Source organism: Mastigoproctus giganteus, chromosome 4 (assembly GCF_048544385.1).
Source record: "Mastigoproctus giganteus isolate SK-2022 chromosome 4, ASM4854438v1, whole genome shotgun sequence".
NCBI classification, from domain to species: domain Eukaryota; kingdom Metazoa; phylum Arthropoda; class Arachnida; order Uropygi; family Thelyphonidae; genus Mastigoproctus; species Mastigoproctus giganteus.
The window spans coordinates 17,149,616-17,171,571 of NC_143578.1; the positions used below are offsets into that span (position 1 = coordinate 17,149,616).

The following is a 21,956-nucleotide window of genomic DNA, read 5'->3' on the forward strand; positions in this document are numbered from 1 at the left end:
TAAACTTCTCGAAACTCTGCTACCTTAAATACTGATCTTCAGGTAATTCTCCAGTGGGGCAAAGACAACTTAGTTGATTTCAACCCTTCTAAAACTCAGTCTTGTCTTATATCTCGCAAAAAAGGATTCTTCTGCTCCTATGCTTATCTTTAGTGACACTCCGATTTCTAGGCAAAATGATATCTCTTTTGGGGATTACCCTGACTTCTAATCTCTTTTGGCACAAGCACATTACAAATATTGCTTCCTCTGCATCTAAAAAACTTGGTTTTCTCTTTCGCTCTCGGCGCTACTTTTCTTCCAAACACCTGCTCACTCTGTATAAATCGCAAATCCGCCCTGCCATGGAATATTTTTCCCACATCTGGGGTGGTGCCCCCAAAACCTCTCTCAGGCTTCTTGATTCCATTCAGAAGAGGGCAGTTAGGTTAATTAATGATTCATCTCTAACAGAGTCTCTCCACTCACTGTCTCATAGACGTACTGTTTCTGCTGCATGCCTCTTCTACAGATACTTCCATGGGCACTGTTCTTCTGAATTGGCTTCTATAATTCCCACTCTCTCTTTCAAAACAGTCCGAACACGAGCCGCCACCAGCCAACATCCATTTACTCTCCAACTTGAAACTCACAGAACTAACTTTTCATCTTCCTCGTTTATTCATTCAACTGCCGGTTTCTGGAACAACCTTCCTTCATATGTATTTCCTGAAAATTACAGTCTACAGAAGTTCAAGTCCATTGTCAACAAATATCTTCTTTCATCTTCTCAATTTCCAATCCAAACACGGTACTAAGTACTATAGGTTCTAATACCGCTCGTGTTTGGGGTTTACATAAAAAAAAAAAAAAAAAAAATGTGCATAATTCAAAGTTAGTTAAGTGCTTATAACCTAATTACACTAAATTTGTTATAAAGGTGGTGTTTCATGACCCTTGCTGGATCCTCTCATCAGACTAGTACATGATCTCATAACTGCTCCTCACTCCATGGTTGTTTTAAAAAAGACTGCTGCATCTAAGACTTGCAGCAGTCTTAGTTTCACAACCAAGGAGCAAGCAGCTGTTATTAGCTCATTGGTCTGTTTCGCTTTCATTCCCACCCCAAATTCTCATTCCTTCAAGAAAATTTTTTATTAGCAATTATATGGATCACTAAGCAAAACACCCATTTCAACATTATTCTTAGGTTGTCTTAAATTTCTTCAAAAAGTGTGTATTAGCTTTTGTTTGCCTAAAGCTGAAAATAATTTACTTTTCTGAAATTTTTATGATTTCCTTGCAACCTTGTTTCAAGCTCTCAGAATTCAAGTATTTTATCAATTTTCAGGTCTGTACCCCAACATTAAAAGTTGGGGTAGAGTTCAGTTTGCACAATTGACTTGAAATTGTGCATATAGATTAAATACTGATCTATATGTACAAAATGCAGATTGGGCACTCTGTTCCATATCAATGACTCACTACAATGGAGAGTTATCAGGGTGCAAAAAGATCAATCACTGGTAGGGGGTAGCAGGATCCCTGAAATTTTCATCCCATCCAAATGTGATATTCTAATTGTGGAAACAATTTCAGTGCTACCTATCAGTCATATGGCAGGCAGTATAAGAAGTGGCAGTCACCTCGGGATAGTTTTTCTGCTGAGCTGTACCTTTGAAGGCTGTGGAGGAGAGAGAGAGAGTGAGAGTAAGTGAGTGTGTGTGTGTATGTCTGTATACATGATGGACCATAATTTGTGCTTATTTCACCTTATCTTAGAGAAAAGCCTGTTTTATCTGTTGTCAGATAAAGGGGATAAGAGCATCCCTAAGCTTACTCATTATAGCAACTCTACATCCTTCCTAAAATGAGGCCTCCGGACCTGTACACAGTACCCTATGTGTGGCCTGACCATTGCCTTGTACAATGGGATAATTACCTCCCTGTCCCTACTAGCAAAAGTCCTATATATCATTGACATGACTCCATGACCTGCCCTGGCAGCCCGTCTGCACTGCTCAGCAAACTTCATATTTGACTACACAATTTCCCCAAGGTTTTTTTCACTTTCCACTTCCCACACAGTTGGTTTCTCTTGGGTTATTGCTACCCATATGCAGTACTTTGCATTTGTCAATGTTAAACTTCAGTTGCCTCTTTTGAGCCCATTTTACCAACTTATCTAGACCCAGTTGGAGTAGCATACCGTCTTTACTGTCGTTAATAACCCTGCCAATCTTTGTATCATCTGCAAACTTGGACATTAATATTGCAAGGATGAGTAAATCACACATTGTATTTAAATTTATTAACATAGGCTAAATAATTCCTTTTTTTGAAGTTTTCATAGTGTAAAAATTAGATGCACTATTTTTGTAGAGAAGTTACATGTTTAGCATTGAAAAGTTAACAGCAAAACTAATGCTTACTAGCACCAATGGGGGGGGGAGTGAGAGAGCACATGTGGTTATCGTTAGTGCAACAGTGTGGCATGATCACATAATGGAATATCATGATATGGAAAAGGAGGATATACAGAATAGCTGTAACCACTATAAGAGTTTTATTGTGGTGATGCGAAGTCAAGTAAACAGACATTGCCATTTAGGGTGAACTTTCTATGTCTTGATTTAGTATTTCTGTATGTTGTTATTTCAGCTTTTTTTTTTTTTTTTTTTTTTTTGAGAGGATCCATACAATATTTCCTTGGTGAGGAATGCAGGAATAAATACAAGGTGTTTTGGACCATTTGGCTGATCTGTTCTCAGCATTCAACAAAGATAAATAATTCTCAGCAAAGTAATGTCTCACACCACAAAACGTACTGTTGAATAAGGTAATATCTTACTCCAATACATACATACATGAAAATGGTATGTAAACCCTATTTTGCTATTACTGTGTTGTTTCTATAAAAGAGTTTATCCAGTAATACAATTCGGCAAAGTTTTTGCTCAGAAAAAGAGAACAGAGCTGAGTTTGATTAAGATCAATTTTCTTCTTTACTTCATTACTTCTTGCCAGTAAGAGATGAAAGTTCCTGCCAATTTGGGATGTTTTTCTATCAGAATCAGTGCTTGTTGACCAAGGAAATATTCTATGGATCCTATCTCTATTAAAGTATACCATGCTTATAAAGATTTTGATAAATGCCACTGATGATTAATTGCAAGATTGCTTATTTATTTATTTATTTTTTTTTTTTCAGATAAACTTCCTCTTTTCTCAGCTTGATGATATTGAATTTATTGTAGAGAAAATATCTGTTCTCTTAGCCAGAATGCCAGTACCAAAGTAAATATAATTTCTTTTACTTAATCAAAGTTTAATTTATAGAATATAACAGTGTTCTACAAAAAAGATTTGATATTAAACAAAATAAAATTTGGGAATCTTTGAAATAAAAAATGTACAATTTGTATATTAAACTGCACGTGAGATCACTTTAAAATATAAGCTATTCTATTAAAATGAGGACATATATTGACTTTGGAATAGAACAAAAATAGATTTTAATGACAGTTATCTTTTTAACAAATAAGGTGGCTGCATGCCACAATATCAGTCTATTAAAGTTTAAATCTATTAACAAATTTGTTAATGGATTGAAACATAAATTTCAAAATAAAAATAAAAATACAGTTTAAAAATATCTAGCCAAGAATGGCTAAATTCAGCAGACCTGTATCATTCTACTTCCTTGTAGTGTCATCATTTAAAAAATACAGCCAAAAACTTTACATTCAAACAAGTTTCCATAAGCATCATTAAACCAGAATGAAGAAATGACCACTGTTTAAGAGAAAAGGCTGTGTCATCCATCATCTGTGTATTTTTGGGATTTGAGTGCAATTTTACTACATGTGTTAGCACAGAAGTTTCAAGCTAACTTAATATTTCTTTAACTAACTACTAGCTTGATAATTAACTATATAGTCAACTAATTAACTCAAAAAACTAGTTTGTTTTTCCTTATATATATATCATTTTGGGGCATGAGAAATGTACAGAAAACTTTTAATAATGCTCTTAAACATGCAGAGAAGTGTTATATTTATATTACAGTTTGTTTTTAATTTGTCTTCAGTATCAAGTATCAGAGATTCAGGGGGTTGTTGGGGAGTATGTGTCATTTTTACTGAGACGAGATACATAATATAAAAGTTTTTGTGATGACTAATGAGGGCTCTCTTTTTTTAGATATTACTGTGCAACAAGTAGCTTCATATTTTAAGCCACAATCTATAAGAAACCTGTGTACTGGCCAATTTGTTAATTATTGGCTACACACACGCCTGGAATTTACATAGTACTGCGTGTACCCTGTTCAACTGAGAGTGGGTTCATTCCAGTTTTGCTGCTGTTAGAAATACTAAGATTTCTTAGGTAAGGGCCTGATTTATAGAGAAGGGACTTGACAGTGTGGATATCCTTCTCATGTTCTGGGTAAATATGAAATGCAAGCCTGATATACTACAACCCACCTGAGCCTCCTCCTCCTCCCTGCACTGTGGGCGCCTCCGTAGCCAGGTGGGAAGGAGCAGCAGTGCATAGCACATGCTTCTTGATTAGACCGGGGTTCGAGCCCGTCACCACCAAATACGGAGGATGCGGAAAGGTCAGGGAATGACCACCGCATATCCCCGGAGCAATATGGCCTTAGTTGCTAATGCTCCTAAGAACCAAATAACAAACAATAACAAATAACCTCCCTGCACTGTTGTAATGAGTTCATTTGGTTTCCTAATATTCTCCCACTAACTGGGAGTTTCTGAATATCTTTCCAATGTCCTGCATGGCTGTCACATTGGATGTATTGATTTCCCTGACAGGAAGTTTTAGTCAGTCAGTTATTTCTAGTTCCCTGTTCTTTCTTTTAAAAAGTGGTTTAGTGTTCAGATAAAATGCTCAGATTGTGGGGGTATGTTGTATTGGAGAGATGGAAAGGAGACTCTGAGATTGCATTGCCAAGCATTGAGGGCACTATTGGAATTTGTACTGCCATTGCTGAGGAGCACTATTTGTGTGAGTAGCAAAGAAACCCTAGCCCTGTAATCACATTGAATATTTGATTCACTTCATTATTTTTCATTAGTACTTGTGGCCTGAAGTACTCCATATTTGTATTGAGGTGTCCCAATGTTAATTATAATAAAAAACCTCACATAAATCCCATTATAAAAGCTAAACTTTTGAAATATGTGATGGACACTGATGAATTTTATGTTATTATTAATAACATATAAAATTAACTATATTAACTACTAAAACCTGATTAATTCTTTTTTTTTTTTCTGCTTTTCTTCTTCCTTCCTTCCCCTCTTCACTCCCATCCTTTCTCTAATTTTTCCTCCTTTTTTCACAATGTCGTTACATTTGTCACTGCATGGTATCATGTGATAATTCACATGTTCATACTGGTCATTGCTGCTGTTATTAAAGGTTGTGTTCTGTATATTTTAAATTGATAAAGGCTCCTCACCTTGGAAGCTTATTTGTGAATTTAGCACCTTTATCTAATTTTATTTTATCACTTCTTAGCTGGTGTTACTGTTTTTAATTTTTTGTGTGTGTATATCATTCTTTGTTCCTTTTTTATTTTATTTTTATTAAAGCTTTATTTAATATTTACATCTAGTTGTTTGTTGCAAGAATAATTATAACACATACTTAATATTTTTTCTACTTCATTTGCATGGGATAATTCATTTTCAAATTAGGATAATTACCCTATTTTATGATAATAAATTTGTAAATCTTTAGATAACTTAGGATTTTCCCATCTATTGAAGTTCAGAAGAGACAAATATGTTAACTGTCTAGATGTGTGACTTCAAAACTGGTGTTCAAAAATTAAGGAAAAAAACAAATACATTTTTAAATATAAATAAAAATAGAACCAAATATTCATCATTTATGAGACAAAACCAGCTCAGTCGAACCCCAAACAAAGTTGCTTACAACCTGAAATCAGGTTGTGTTCAACCTGATGACTAGTAAATCAGATAACCACATAAAAATAGTTTACTGGTGAACTTGCATTTTTGCTCACTATCCATCAACTTGATGATAGTTGTCATTATGAAGATATCACAACAATGCTATTTAGATGATTTTTTGAGGTAGACAGCAGTAGGGAAAATGGATACGAGATGGAGTCTAGTTGGAGTGACCAGGTAGATTATTGTGACTATCAGCATTGTGTGCACACTATGGAACCAATTCCAAATTACACAGCCTGCTCTCAAAGATCTATCCAAGACCATCATTTTGCCATCATCATCTGGCTCTAATATTATGTGTATTGTCATGGAGACTTAAATGCACAGCAGCATGCTTCAGAACTTGATAGATCTGCAGAAGGGCTAATATTGAGATACACCATCTATAGAATGCTTCAGAGAGGAGTCTGGATTCACAACAAACAGCTGTCTATGTTTTCTTGAACATGAAAGATTTGAATTGGTATTGCATGCATGTTGTCTATGGTTCTCTTCACTGGTGAATTGGAATACAGACTTCACTTAGTCTTGATACATTTCTCTCATCTGGAGGGAATAGGAAACCAGATTTTATCCTGTTAACATCTCAGAAAGAGACACATTTGTTGGTGGTATAGTAGGGTGGACAGTCATCAGCTCTTATACCTCTGAGTACCTATCCGCCCAATGAGGGGAGGCAAAATAGCTTAAAAACAGTGCTGTCTGGATGGTGATACTCAACTTAGAATAAGAAACAACAGACTTTTGTAATGGGGAAGTGTTATTTATTCGAAGTGTAAGAAGTGGTGGTGTTATTCGAATTATAAGAGGAAATGTTACTTATTACGAAGTATAAGAGGAAAGCATCACGTGAAGGATTTCATATTGTGAAATCCTTGGAAAAGATTTCACAATGTGAGATGTTATAATAATGATGCCTAATGTACAAAATTAAAATGCAGCTATGATGCAGTAATGATGTATTTGCACTAAAAAATGGCATCATTATATGTTAATATCTTTCCTCGTTGAGTTAAATTTTTGAATTATATGTTTCCAAAGAGCTGTAAAATGTTTGAATGACAAACTGTTTCTTTGGGATCTCTTTCTAGCCAGTTAAAGGACATTGCTCTATTATAAATAGATTCAAGAATGATGTAAGCCTTCTATATTCCTCACTCCTGCTGATTTGCATCATTGCTTCATGCGAAACTTAACCAAAAAAAACACATTTCCTATAATCTATATGTAAACATTTAGCTGGTTTGAAAGAAATGCAGGCATAACAATAATTATAATTAAAGATTGGTATTAGTAGTGGCACATGATGCAAAGAAGTAAGCTTGGTATTAACAGTGGCACATGATGCAAAGAAGTATACAGCATAAGCCCAAAAAAAAAAAAAAATAAATAAAAATAAAATAAAATACTACCTACCTCATCTGTACATCTCTAATAATTTGTCTAATCCTTCCTTAAATTTCTTCAGACTACCACTTATCCCCTTATGTGAATTATTCAAGAAAAAAATAAAGTTTTTTCTTTCTTGAGCAATTCACAAGAAACATTAGATTGCCATCAGTATTTACTTTACTAAATTCATTTAAAGCCTTAAATACTTCATTCAAGTCTCCTTGTAGGATCCAAGTTTCCAGGTGTTGTGATTTGCAGAACTGAGGTCTTTGTTGATAATAGTACTCTTTTGTGTTCTTGGCTAATCTTGTTGCTCTTCTCTGTATTATCCATTCCACATACTTCCTAAAATTAGGCTTCCAGACCTGTGTGCAGTACTCAAGATGTGGCCTAACCATTTCTTTATACAGGCAGTTCTCGCTTTACGAGTTCTCAGGTTTACGAGTTTTTTTTACCCAAGTATCAAGTATAAACAAAATCGAAAATGTGAACATTAATTGCAAAAAATGAATGTTAAACATTCCTAAATACCGCATTTCAAACCACGTGCATAGCTATGCAATACAGTGTACTCCGCTTTATGATAATCCATTCCAGAGACACCATCGTATCGTTAAAATATCGTAATGTTAACCCAATAACACATTGTTTTTTGGTAATTTGTTTCAAGACCTCAGAAGTTGAAATTTTCGCTGTATAACTAAGCTATATATCTCTCTAAAATGTCATTTTTAAAGTCACGCTTGTGACCTTAAGGCCATATAAAAGGTCATGAGCGTGGTTTGTAAATTGCATTAAGTTACCAATACAAATCATTAAAATACACCATACTTTCATCGTTATCTTATGTTCCGTTATAAGAATCAATTTTGAATGCCTTGGTGATATTTTTCTAAAGCACATTTCTGGAGATCACCACCATAAAACAATAAAAACAATTTGCAATTTCCAGTTTATTGTGCTTTTCTGTTACTGCAAGCAATTATAAACAGGTAGTAAACTCGATCTTCTTGCATTTGCAAAAATATCGATAGCTGGAATTGTGTGGTTTTTATGTTATTATGATGAAATGTGTTTCCCTTTACTGAAATATTCAATCATATAAAAAACATAAATAAATTTTATGTTTTTTTTATGATTAAAAACAATTTATGTATTTTATAAAATACATAAAATTTATGTATTTTATAAATTAAAAAAAAAGGAATGAAGAGAATCTTCTCTTCATTCCTTTTTTTTAAGTTTTGTAAACTTGTTACTCCACACAAATCATGTTGGTTGCAATTTGTGTGTGCCATTAAAAAATGCTTATGCATGCAATCGTGAAATTTATAATTAAAGGAGAAAATTATCTTGGAAACAAACGTCTCTTGAAACATTTCTGAAGAAGACGACTCCTTGTGCAATAAACCAATGAGTGCCGAGCCAATAATGAGTGATCAACGAGTGTGCATTTAGTCGATGATGATGAAGAATAAACATTCTTTAACATTTGTAAGTCATAAATAATTTCTCTATTATTATAATTTGCTTGATTTTACAGGCCATGTTTTCATTTCTTTCAATAAATCAATCATTGTTTAAACATAACCTAATTAGATAATTAATTTCATTGTTGAGAACTATGCAGCAATAATTCAGACACAGCATGGGTTTGTTAAGGGAAAGTCTTGTCTGACAAATTTGATAGGATATTATGATGTGGTTACAAAGGAACTGGATGCAAAAAATAATTTTGATATCATATATTTGGATTTCAGGAAAGCTTTTGACACTGTTGCGCATGGAAGACTATTGTACAAATTGGAGCAGAATGGTATTAAGGGTAAGTTGCTACAATGGATAAAAGGATGGTTAAGTGGGAGAAGACAGAGGGTGGTAATCAATGGGTGCTGCTCTTCTTGGACTAATGTTATTAGTGGAGTCCCACAGGGTTCGGTGTTAGGTCCACTGTTGTTTTGTATATTTATCAATGATATTGATGAAGGTATATCAGGCTTAATGTCGAAGTTTGCAGATGATACAAAGGTTGGCAGGGTTGTTAATGACAGTAATGGCAGTGTGCTACTGCAACAGGATCTAGATAATTTGGGCAGATGGGCTAAGAAGTGGCAACTGAAGTTTAACCTTGACAAATGCAAAATACGGCATATGGGTAGAAGTAACCCCAGAGAAACGTATCAACTGTGTGGTATTACACTTAAGGTGGTAGAAAATGAAAAAGACCTGGGAGTAATTGTGCAGTCGGATATGAAGTTCTCTGAGCAATGTAGACAGGCTGCCAGGGCAGGTCATGGGGTTTTGTCAGTGATATATAGGAATTTTGCTAGCAGGGAAAAGGAGGTGATTATCCCTCTGTATAAGGCAATGGTCAGGCCATGCCTTGAGTACTGCGTACAGGTCTGGAGGCCTCATTTTAGGAAGGATGTAGATTTACTTGAGCGTGTACAGAGAAGGGCAACAAGATTGGTGAGGGGAATAAAGGGATCCTCTTACCAAGAGAGGCTTAAGTTCTGCAAATTGCAGTGGCTGGAGACTAGGCACCTGCACGGTGATCTGATTGAGGTATATAAGGCCTTGAATGGGTTGAGCACGCTGAATTCTGATGGGATCCTTCCACTTGTTCAGATTACGAACCTAAGGGGGCATAAATTCAAATTAAGAAAAGACAGATGTAGAATAGATGTGCGGAAATTTGCCTTTAGCCAGCGGGTGGTTAATTGCTGGAACAAACTTCCATCTGTCGTTGTGGAAGTTGACAGGTTGAATAAATTTAAGGAGGAACTGGACAGGCATTTGGAGGGAATGGTGTGATTTTTTTTTTTTTTTTTGGCTGATTCTGCATAAGCTCATACATTTGCTTTCTTGCATCACATGCCACTACTACTGCTACTACTACATAACCCCTATTTTTAACCTTATGTCTATGGGAAATAAATTCCCACTTTATGAGCGCGCGCTAGGAACGAATTAACTCGTAAAGTTGAGAACTACCTGTACTTATAGATATATAATAAGCTCCTATAATGTACATGTAAAAAGATTAGCTGCTTTGAAACAAATGGAAAGATATTTAATAATTCAAATAATTTGTATTGATAATGTCTGTAGTTAATAGTGCTTTTTATACATTTTTAAATTCTTTATATTAGGCCATTTGATCATATTGAAGATATCCTGAATAGGAGCCAAAATTCAGATACATCTAGTGGTAAGTATAAAAAATATATCTGTGCTCTCCAGAAATAGTGTGGAAAATAAATAATCCCATAAATTATATATTAAGTATAATCAGTTTATATAACCCCATGAAAAGGCCAAGCCTTTATATTTAAAAATTTTCAGACCATATTGTCCCTCAGAATACTATTAAGTGTATCAGTATATTATATGCATAATGAACTTATTGTCTTCACTGCATCCATCCATCTGCATGTAAAAGCTCAACTTTCAGTGGACAGATTTTCATGAAATTTTACATTTGGACCTCTTTTAAAAATATTTGTTGAGCCATTCCATATTTCATTGAAATCACACCAATAGAAATCCAGCAATTATTATTTCACCCCCCTCCATTCCTCATATAATAACTCGACTCCCAGTGGATGGATATTCATGAAATTTTATGTTTAGATCTTTTGGAAATATTTGTCGCGTCTTCCCAAATTTCATTAAAATGAGACTAGTAGAAATCTGGTGATTATTATTTATTTTTTTCATACATATCACATAGGCTATCCATGTACTGTATATTATGGCTGAAACAATGGATATTATGTTTGTTGTTATATGTTAGTTGGAGGAACAAATAGACAATATGGTTGTGGGGAAATGAAATTTTCTCAGTTTGCATGTAAAATCTGTTGCTGCTTGCCTTTTTTTTTTTTTTTTGTTATTAATCATGAATTATTACTATTTGCATAGCATGCCTGAGATGTAATGCACCACCTACATTAACTAACTTGGTTTTTTTTATTAGAATACTTTAATTAACATTATTATGATGCCCAATAGATATTCCAGTCACTTTGAAACTTTTTGTTATTTAGTCGGGAGTAAGGCCTCCATAGCCGAGTGGTCAGGAGCGCGAGTGCAGTAGCACACGCTCTTTGAGTAGACCGGGGTTCAAGCCCCTGACTGCTGAATACGGTCGATCTGCCAACCCGCACTGGACCAGCGTGGCAGATTATGGTCCATTTCCCTCAGCATGAATTGTTGAGGAGGCTTCCATCCTGCAGTGGGTTGATAATGGCTGCACTTTACTTTTTTTTTTTTTTTTACTAACTAAATAAAAGTCATCAAAAGGAGTTCTGTAATAGTTTCCTAAAATTTATAGGGTATCCAAAAAGTCTGGAATCAATAAAAAAGTTGCTTAATGTTATAATTATCTTTCAGTTTTTGTAGTTAATCATGTTGCTTGCTGAGTCTAGAAGAGGGCATTGAGATTGTGTTGTTTTTCAGATCTGAAGGTTGGACACAGACAGGTTTAACCCTTGTCATCCACAGAGAATATTGGTATTGCTTAAGCACTTCTTCTGAATGCAATACCTGTTAGTTGATAACAAGATAAGCTGATGAGCAAACCTAAAATATTATGTAAGTCCCCAATAAATACATCATACATATAATTAGGGGTTCCAAAGAGTACTATGAATGATACAAAACAAAATTTCATCCATACAAACTTCAGCTACTTCCATCATATGCAAGCTTATGTCAATATAAAGTGATTTCTATCCTTTATTGAATAAAATCCTTAATTTTTATGTAACTTACTTTTTTCTAATGAAGTAAATTTCTCTGTTAATGGAGAAATCACACACAGAATGGTTCAGAAGAATCCAAACTGGAAATTAGGAACAAGAACAAGGTGCTCAGTGACTGATGGCACGGTGTGGTGTTTTTTTGGATTCTCATATCATTGGACCTTTTAATTTTAATGGCACAGTAATGCAAGAAAGTAATGACTGTGATTAGAGTTAGCAAAAGCTTAAACTGCCGAAGTTCGTGACAAGGAATATGTACTTAGTCAAAGCTTAATAAAAAGATGGCACTCGCCTAATAATCCATTATGGTAATATGAATTATGTTCATATTACCATAATGCATTAATGTTAGGAGATTGCTTAATGTTTACATCAGCTGAGCTTGGACCATCTAATGGTTTCTGCAAGGCTGTGTGCTTCTGCATTATGCAGTTTCCACCCATCATTGGCAGAATGAACATTTCACAGATAGATTGGTCAAAGTGAACATGGAATAGCCACCAAAATCATTGAATCCAAACCCTATGGATTTTGCTAGTTAGGATTATTTGGAATCACATGTTTACACTAGTAAACATGTGATTTCACCTGAAGCAATGGATCCAAGCACAAGTTGCCTCCATCAGCATTCCAATTCTGAGGAATATTTGCAACAATGTATAGTTCACAAACATGTCTCGTTCTTCAAGGACAGTATTTCAAATGTATGTTCTAAACATTCAGGTCCATTGATTCCTGACTTTTCAGACACTATATATCTACCCTAATAATTGGCAAATGCTGTGTGAAAATAGTGATTTTGAGTAAAAAAACACTCACTCACTCTCAGAGATTGCATTAAAACCCCTGTGTGGCCGACCGGGCTAGCCGGGTGGGTAAAGTGCCTGCCTGGCAACCCAAAGGTCACGGGTTCGAATCCAGTCTCAGGCTTGGATCAGAATAGTGCAAAAACCTTGGGAGGTGCATTATGGCCACAGAAGCTGATGTGCCAACAATTAACAAAAAAAAAAAAAAAACCCCTGTGCATGAACTTCATGCATGGTTTTTGCCATTACATTTGCCATCATGTGTTGCACTGAATCTGTATATGGGCATATCCTGGCATTACAGCATTTAGTAGGCACCTCCGTAGCCAGGCGGGAAGGAGCAGCAGTGCGTAGCACACGCTTCTTGATTAGACCGGGGTTCGAACCGAGGATGCAGAAAGGTCAGGGAATGACCACCGCATATCCCGGAGCAATATGGTTCTTAGTTGCTAATGATCATAAAAACCAAATAACAACAACAACAACAACAACAACAGCATTTAGTAAACCAGTATTCTGTGCCACTAATTGGTCAGGGACCTGACCTCACTGACTTCTAATGCGAGATGATCATACAGGCAAGATTCTTGAGGGGAAGCAAGTATTTTAAATACAGCCACTTTCATCCATTGTACCCATGCAGTTGTCTCATGCATATCTAGTGTGTACCAATTGTGGTAGACCAGCCACACAATTTTGACCAAAGGGGCAAGAGGAAGATCCAACATTAGTAGAGGCATATGATGCAAGAAAGCAAGCTTATTCAGCATCAGCCAAAAAAAAAAAAAAAGAAACCCGCTCCCATTTCACCCCTCTGTTCGTTCGAAATACCTGTCCAGTTGCTTTCTGACACATATAAGCATCAAACAGTACAAATGATATGCTGTGATGCATGTAAGCATTTAAAAAACACCCAAGTGCCATGCCATAATACATATAGGCAGTCTTTCTTAAGTGATATATTAGTATTAGTAATGGCCACATGGCGCAAGGAAGCCTGTGGCTTATGCTGCACCAGCCAAGAAAAAAAAATAATAATAATAAAATAAAATGAGTAAAAATAAATTAATAATAATAAATTTTAAAAAATACATAATAATAATATTATTAAGAAATTAAAAAAAATAAATAATAATAATAATAAAAATTAATAAAAGAAAAGGAAATGGTCAATCTATGCATTTCCCCTCCTCCCTTAGGTAATTATCCAGCTGACCTTTGAATTTTCCCAAACCTGTCAGCCTCTACCACCCATGTAGATAACTTATTCCAGTAATTTATAACTCTCTGGCTAAAATAAAACTTCCTGCAATCCAGTCTAAACGACTCCCCCGTGACTTGAAATTATGGCCCCTTGTTCTAGAATCATTTATAACTGTGAAAATTTCATCCTTATTCATTTGGCTTATGCCTCTCAGAGCCTTAAACACCTCAATCAGGTCTCCTATAAGGTGCCTAACTTTCCAAGCTCTGCAACCCACATATTCAGAATCTTTCCTCATATGGATGCCCTTTTGCTGATCTCACCAGGCGAGTTACCTGTCTTTGGACCCTTTCAAGAAGAACAATATCTTTCTTTAGATGCGGTCTCCATACTTGAATACAGTATTCCAAGTGTGGTCTAACAATAGCCTTATATAATGGGATTACGGCATCCTTATCTCTCTACTAGCGATTGTTTGATAAATCATCGATAGCACACCATGGGTCCTCCTTGCAACCAGTCTACAATGCTTGGAGAACTTCATATCTGACTGTATCATTAATACCCAAGTCCCTTTCCTCCACTACTGGCTTTAGTTCAACTCCGCCAAGTGTGTAAGTTATTTTGGGATTAGTGTTCCCCAGGTGCAATATCTTACACTTTGCTGGATTAAAGCATAGCTACCATTTTTCTGACCATCTCTGAAGTCTATCTAGGTCATTCTGAAGAATAGCTTGGTGGCAATCATTAACTACTCTACCAATCCTTACATCATCTGCAAATTTATACATCACACCCTCTATCCCTTCATCGATGTCATTTATGAAAATCAAAAACAACAATGGTCCTAATACTGATCCTTGGGGAACCCCACTTCTTACATCTGAGAAGAGCGCCTCCGTAGCCAGGTGGGAAGGAGCAGCAGTGCGTAGCACACGCTTCTTGATTAGACCGGGGTTCGAGCCCATCACCACCAAATACGGAGAATGCGGAAAGGTCAAGGGAATGACCACCACATATTCCCGGAGCAATATGGCCTTAGTTGCTAATGCTCGTAAAAACCAAACAACAACAACAACAACATCTGAGAAATAACCATTTATCACAACCCTCTGCCTCCTGCTATCCATCTAAGGATTTTCCCTGTGATTCAAACCTATTCCAGCTTATAAAGTAACCACTGATGTGGGACTGAGTCAAATACTTTGCTGAAATCCAAATAAACAACGTCGAAATTATTCCCTAAGTCCTATATATGAGTGGTTAAAAGTAAAGGCATGTGAAATCCTGCTTGTTTCAGCACACTGATTGAATTCTGGGCTGTTAGGAGCTATGCCTGGTTTTTATTTATAGCTCTTGGTACGTGTTTTTATTTATTTTTTGCTTGTTGAGATTAGTTTATGGTATATAGTACATGAAATAAACTTTCAATAAAATTTAGAGTTTTGTTCCAATTTACAGCCCAGCCTAAAAATGTTTGCCTTTAGCTGTAAATTCCAGACTTTTACTCTTCAAATTATTTACAAATTTTCAGAATGTTCCCCAACTGAACGCACTTGCTAAATATAGATGGAAGCAACCATGTTAAACAGAACAGGGCCTCTGGAAGCATGAGGAATGGTACGTTCTGTGTTTTTGTTTGTGCTCTTTCAATGGTTCCATACAAGAATGTTAAGGGTATTTGTGAGTGGGAGAGAACAGTGAATTGTAGTGGTTCACTATATATACACTACACTTCTGGAGCAGAGAGACTCATTTGTCTTCTGTGGTCTCCCCTGCACTGCCACAATTGAACACCACATTTCAAAGCACAAGGCATTCACTGACAGTCAACCACCATACTAATGTTGCTTCTCATCATTTTTGAAATTGCTAGGCTGTAAAATCACCTCATATGCTATTTGTCTGCACTGTCACCACATTACCAGGTGCGTGATGGCTCATGTATTATATGGAACAACACAGCATTGTTACAAATGTCATTTTAATATTATTATTTTAATGTATGTTTTTATTTGGATGACATTTCAATCCAAAATGATCCCCAGAAGTGCAGGGAAGAAACAAAAATGCAGATGTATATGTGCAATTGTGATATATGTCACACTGGCATAAAATAAGGTACAATATTACTGATGATATTTTAAGGAATCCTTATGTGCTGTGATGTAATGACTAGATTGTAGATATAGCTTAGCTTAATTTTCAGCACTCACCTCATAGTAATCTGCTTAGTTGGTTGAAAGTCTTACCACATACATAGTGGTTATGAGATTCTAATAAATTAAAGAAATTATAAATTTAAAAGTTATGAGCCTTTAAAAATTTCCTTAAGGAAAGTGTAGCTTCCATTCTATGGTTATCTAATTAAAATAAATTAAATAAAGTGAGATAAAAGCTAATAGCTGCGCACGAGCGACTTTCGAACTTCAGTTAGCTATAGTGGGGAGGGAAGAGCACACGAGTGTGTTATATACAGGTTGAGTTCCCGAAATGCATTTCAGTGCATGTGGAAACTTTACACGTGCTAAATTCCAAATAGGGGAGAAGTTGGCAGGAATCTTTTTGTTTAATATGTTGAATGATGTGCAGCTAAAAAAGAGCAAAGTAAAGCCTGGAATATATTTTGCTGCAGTCCAACAACAGCTAATCTTATCCATTTTAAACATGCCAGAGCACGAGAAAGGTAACATACCTTATGTTAGACGCTGTAATAAAAAGTCATCTTGGATTTGTTTTACTTCGACTATCAATCGAGAAACTCCTACACATAAAATTTGGAAAATAATTTAAAAAATTAGTAGTAAATATCAGACAAATCCTGTGCCTATCATGGAATGGAGAGGACAGAACATTTCTGACCCTGCTAAAATTGCCAATATCTTAGGGGAAACTTTTGCCAAAACATCAGCAACAGAAAGTTACACCCCAACCTTCAGAAGATTTAAAACTGCAATGTAACTACAATATAACCTACCATTTACTATCCATGAACTGTGTAGAGCACTATCAACATCTAGACACAGTGTGGTAGGACCAGATAATATTCACTATTCAATGATACAAGAACTAAGTTCTGAATCATTACAGTCACTCCTTGATCTGTACAATAGATTTTACCTAGAAGATACATTCCCTAAAAAATGGCATCGTGCTAAAGTCCTTGCATTCATTAAACCAGGTAGAGATCCAAAAAACCCCACGTGCTATAGACCCATTGCCTTTACCAGTAGGGTTGTCAAGGACACTACTGACACTATGCTGCTGCAACAGGATTTGGAAAGGTTGAGCAGATGGACTTCGAGGTGGCAAATGAAGTTTAACATTGACAAATGTAAAGTACTACATATGGGAAACAGCAACCCCAGAGCAACGTATCAACTCTGTGGTACTACACTGACAGTGGTAGAGAATGAAAGGGACCTGGGGGTGGTGGTGCAGGCAGATATGAAGTTCTCTGAGCAGTGCAGACGAGCTGCAAGAGTAGCTCATGGTGTATTGTCAATGATATATAGGAATTTTTCTAGCAGGGATAAGGAGGTGATTATTCCCTTGTATAAGGCAATGGTCAGGCCACACCTAGAGTACTGTATACAGGCCTGGAGGCCTCATTTCAGGAAGGATGTAGAGCTGCTGGAACGAGTACAGAGAAGGGCAACTAGATTGGTGAATGGGACAAAGGGGTTCTCTTACGAAGAAAGGCTTAAGTTTTGCAAATTACAGTGTCTGGAAACTAGGCACCAGCGGGGTGATCTGATAGAGGTGTACAAAGCCTTGAATGGTTTGAGCATGCTCAATGCTGATGGGATTCTTCCTCTAGCTCAGAAAAATCACCTGAGAGGGCATAAATTCAAATTGAGGAAAGACAGATGTAGGATAGATGTGCGGAAATTTGCCTTTAGCCAGCGGGTGGTTGGTGGGTGGAACAGACTTCCATCCCTTGTCGTGGAAGTTGATAGCCTAAATAAGTTTAAGGCTCAGCTGGACAGGTATTTCGAACAAACAGAGGGGTGAAGTGGAAGTGGTTATTTTTATTTATTTATGTTACTTTTTTTTTTTTTTTTTTGGCTGATGCTGCATAAGCTTGCTTTCTTGCATCAAATGCCTCTACTAATGCTAATGCTAATGCTAATGCCTCTGCAAAATTTTTGAAAAGATGATAAACCGTTGACTGATATGGTACCTAGAAAATTATAATCTCGTACATGCTGCACTTTGGTATCCGACAAAACAGATCAACACTAGATATTCTAGTACTACTTGAGAACTCCATCCGAAATACATTCCTTAGATCGGAACATCATGTCATGGTATGCTTTGATATTAGTAAAGCTTAAGATTTCACGTGGAAGTATGGAATACTCTGCGAATTATATCAACATGGACTTCGGGGGTCATCTCCCAATTTTCATACAAAACTTCCTGTACAAACACACTTTTCAAGTTAGATTCAAAACTTCGTTATCCCAAGTATTCTTGCAAGAAGGAGTCCCCCAAGGCTGTGCACTCAGTGCTACACTTTTTATAATTGCAATTAACACCATTGCCGAACAACTTCCAAAAACTATTGATACAGCACTGTTTGTAGTTAACCTTAGCATTTCATGTTGTGCGAAAAATATGAATACTGTTGAGAGAAAATTACAAGTGGCAATAAATAAGATCAGTTCATGGACACAAATTAATGGCTTTCAACTTTGCCCTCAAAAAACGTGCATCCATTATTGCCTCCAATGTAAACTTTACTCGCATCCGGAACTACAACTGAATGGCCAACCAGTAGCAGTTCATCCCAGCATACAGTTCTTAGGAATCACATTAGACCATAAACTTACCTTTTTAGAGCATATTAAAAAACTAAGAACATCCTGTCAGCAAAAGCTAAATATCATCCGGGTTTTCTCAGCAACTAAGTGGGGAGCTGATCGAGTTACCTTGTTACAATTATACAGAGCCTTAATAAGATCAGAGCTTGACTAAGGAGCACCAGTGTATAGCTCTGCAAGACCTAGTATCCTTCACTGGCTTGACCCTATCCATCATAGTGCAATATATGCATTGCCATAGGAGTGTATCGCACATCTCCAATACATAGTATGTATGCTGAAGCACATGAACCCCCTCTCTCTTCCAGAAGACAACAACTTATATTATGCTATGCATGTAAAATTAGATTTATGCCTGAGCATCCAAACTGGCAGGTACTTTTCACTCACCAACGTGACATGTTATACCGAAACCGCCCTTCTGCTAACCGTCCGTAGGTATGTGAATAAAATACCTTTCAGAAGAACTTATTCTCTCTTTAAATAATGTTGTAAATACCATTACAATTTCCTGTGCTCCTTGAGACATTACTTCACCTTCATGTGATTTATCCCTTCATCAATGGAATAAATCTACATCTACATTACACCGGCGGAATTACTTAACAAGTACAGGTCACTGTTGAAAAAAAGCCGTGAATTAGGGTTGAATTTGTGTGTCTGCAATTCTGCCCAGACACGATAGGAGTGAGTATATGATGAGAGCCTTGTCGATCAATTCGGCCCTGGAAAGATTGTGCAAGGCTCAAGGGGTAGAATTTTTTTCAGCCTGGTCTGTACTTGTTAACAGGAGAGACTGCTTCTACAGGGATTGGATACACTTGAATAGAAAGGGTGCAAGAATGTGTACTGATGCTATCGAGGCAGTGTTAGGTGGGTCGGAAAACTGATAGATTGGGGGGATACAAGGACTAATAGATTAACAGTAGCCACTGGCAGAGGTGAAAGTGATTCTTGCACTGCTTCTATTGGAATGAGCCGCAGTCTGGAAAATAAGATGCAGGATATTTCAGACTGCTGGGAATCATTGGGGTACAAGTAAACACATGGGTTGTGTTAGGGTAGCTAAGAAAAAGAACAGGTGCATGTATACTTGCATGCACACCAATGCTAGGAGTTTAGTAAATAAATTTGATGAATTTGAGGTATTGCTCAAAACATCAAAGGCAGATATTGTGTGGATTTCAGAGACATGGTGTCACACAGATATAAAGAATGCAGAACTGGAATTTGGGGAGTACAATGTCTACAGAAGGGATAGACAGGGTAGGAAGGGAGGAGGGGTTATGCTATTAGTTACTGGCTTCACGTTACTAGGGAGTAATGTGAAGCCAGTCGACAGTGCTGGACAGAGCAGTGTCGAATCAGTTTGGTGTGACATAAGCATTGGGAGATCAAAATTGAGAGTAGAAGTGTGCTATAGGCCTAATGACTCTGATGAGTATAATAAGAAATTGTACAGGGAAATAGAGTGGGCCAGTAAATCAGAGAGTGTTATCATGGGGGATTTTAATTTCCCAGATATTGACTGGAATTTGGAGGCTGGTCACTCACACACTAGCAAAGATTTTGTGGATTTATTGGATGATTGTTTTCTACATCAGCATGTTCAGGAGGCAACAAGAGGGAGTAATACTCTTGATTTGATTATCAGTAGTGATTCTTCATGCATTAAGAATCTGTAGGTAAATGAACCACTAGGTGGCAGTGATCACAGTGTGCTGAACTGGGATTTACTCAAAGAGGTAACTACCATTAGGGGTAAAGGGAAGGGTTATTGCTTTCGTAAAGGCGACTACGATGGTCTGAGACAGTATTTAAATTAGCATTAGCATTAGTAGAGGCATTTGATGCAAGAAAGCAAGCTTATGCAGCATCAGCCAAAAAAAAAAAAAAAAAACCCACTTCCACTTCACCCCTCTGTTCGTTCCAAATACCTGTCCAGCTGAGCCCTAAACTTATTTAGGCTATCAACCTCCACCACAAGGGATGGAAGTCTGTTCCACCAACCAACCACCCGCTGGCTAAAGGCAAATTTCCTCACGTCTATCCTACATCTGTCTTTCCTCAATTTGAATTTATGCCCTCTCAGGTGATTTTTCTGAGCTAGAGGAAGAATCCCATCAGCATTGAGCATGCTTAAACCATTCAAGGCTTTATACACCTCTATCAGATCACCTCGCTGGTGCCTAGTCTCCAGACACTGTAATTTGCAAAACTTAAGCCTTTCTTCGTAAGAGCACCCCTTTGTTCCATTCACTAATCTTGTTGCCCTTCTCTGTACTCGTTCCAGCAGCTCTACATCCTTCTTGAAATGAGGCCTCCAGACCTCTATACAGTATTCTAGGTGTGGCCTGACCATTGCCTTATACAATGGAATAATCACCTCCTTATCCCTGCTGGAAAAATTCCTGTATATCATTGACAATACTCCATGAGCTACTCTTGCAGCCCGTTCTATACATACAGTAGGACCAACTGGTGATGTTACCAACAGCAAATTCAAAATGGGAAGCATTCAAAGAACTTATCTTGGAAGCTACTAGGCTTTACATACCAACTAAGAAATATTGTTCAAGATTTAGGCCTAAGTGGATGTCAGATGAACTAATGAGACATATGGCAGAGAAGAAAAATGCATGATATACATACAAATTAACACGTGACACAGAAGCCTATGATAGATACAAGTTGATCTGTAACCAAGTTACAAAGGCGTTTAGGCAGGCGAAGGCAGACTACGAGAAATCTTTGGCAAGGGATGCAAAGAAAAACAGCAAAGAGTTCTTTACTTATGTAAACTCTAGAAGGAAGGGGATGAATCAGATTGGTCCACTTGATATCGATGGTTCAACTGTTCATGATCCTGCTCAGGTAGCTAACAAACTAAATCAATATTTTGGAGTTATTCAGCAAGAGGAATGCCAGAGGTGTATTCAACTCTGTCAGTAAGCTAGAGAATCTTGTAATAACTGAGA

The 21,956-nt window shown here is 36.8% G+C and overlaps 1 protein-coding gene across 1 annotated transcript in view; it reads left to right on the forward strand.

Moving 5' to 3' along the window:
- Positions 1–21,956, forward strand: part of Tbc1d8-9 (TBC1 domain family member 8/9) — a 303,090-nt gene that overhangs the window by 138,642 nt on the left and 142,492 nt on the right. The window contains exons 12-13 of the mRNA XM_090371383.1: positions 3,191–3,276; positions 10,529–10,587. Of these exons, the coding sequence (XP_090227509.1) occupies positions 3,191–3,276; positions 10,529–10,587 (145 nt within the window). The remainder of the gene's footprint in view (positions 1–3,190; positions 3,277–10,528; positions 10,588–21,956) is intronic.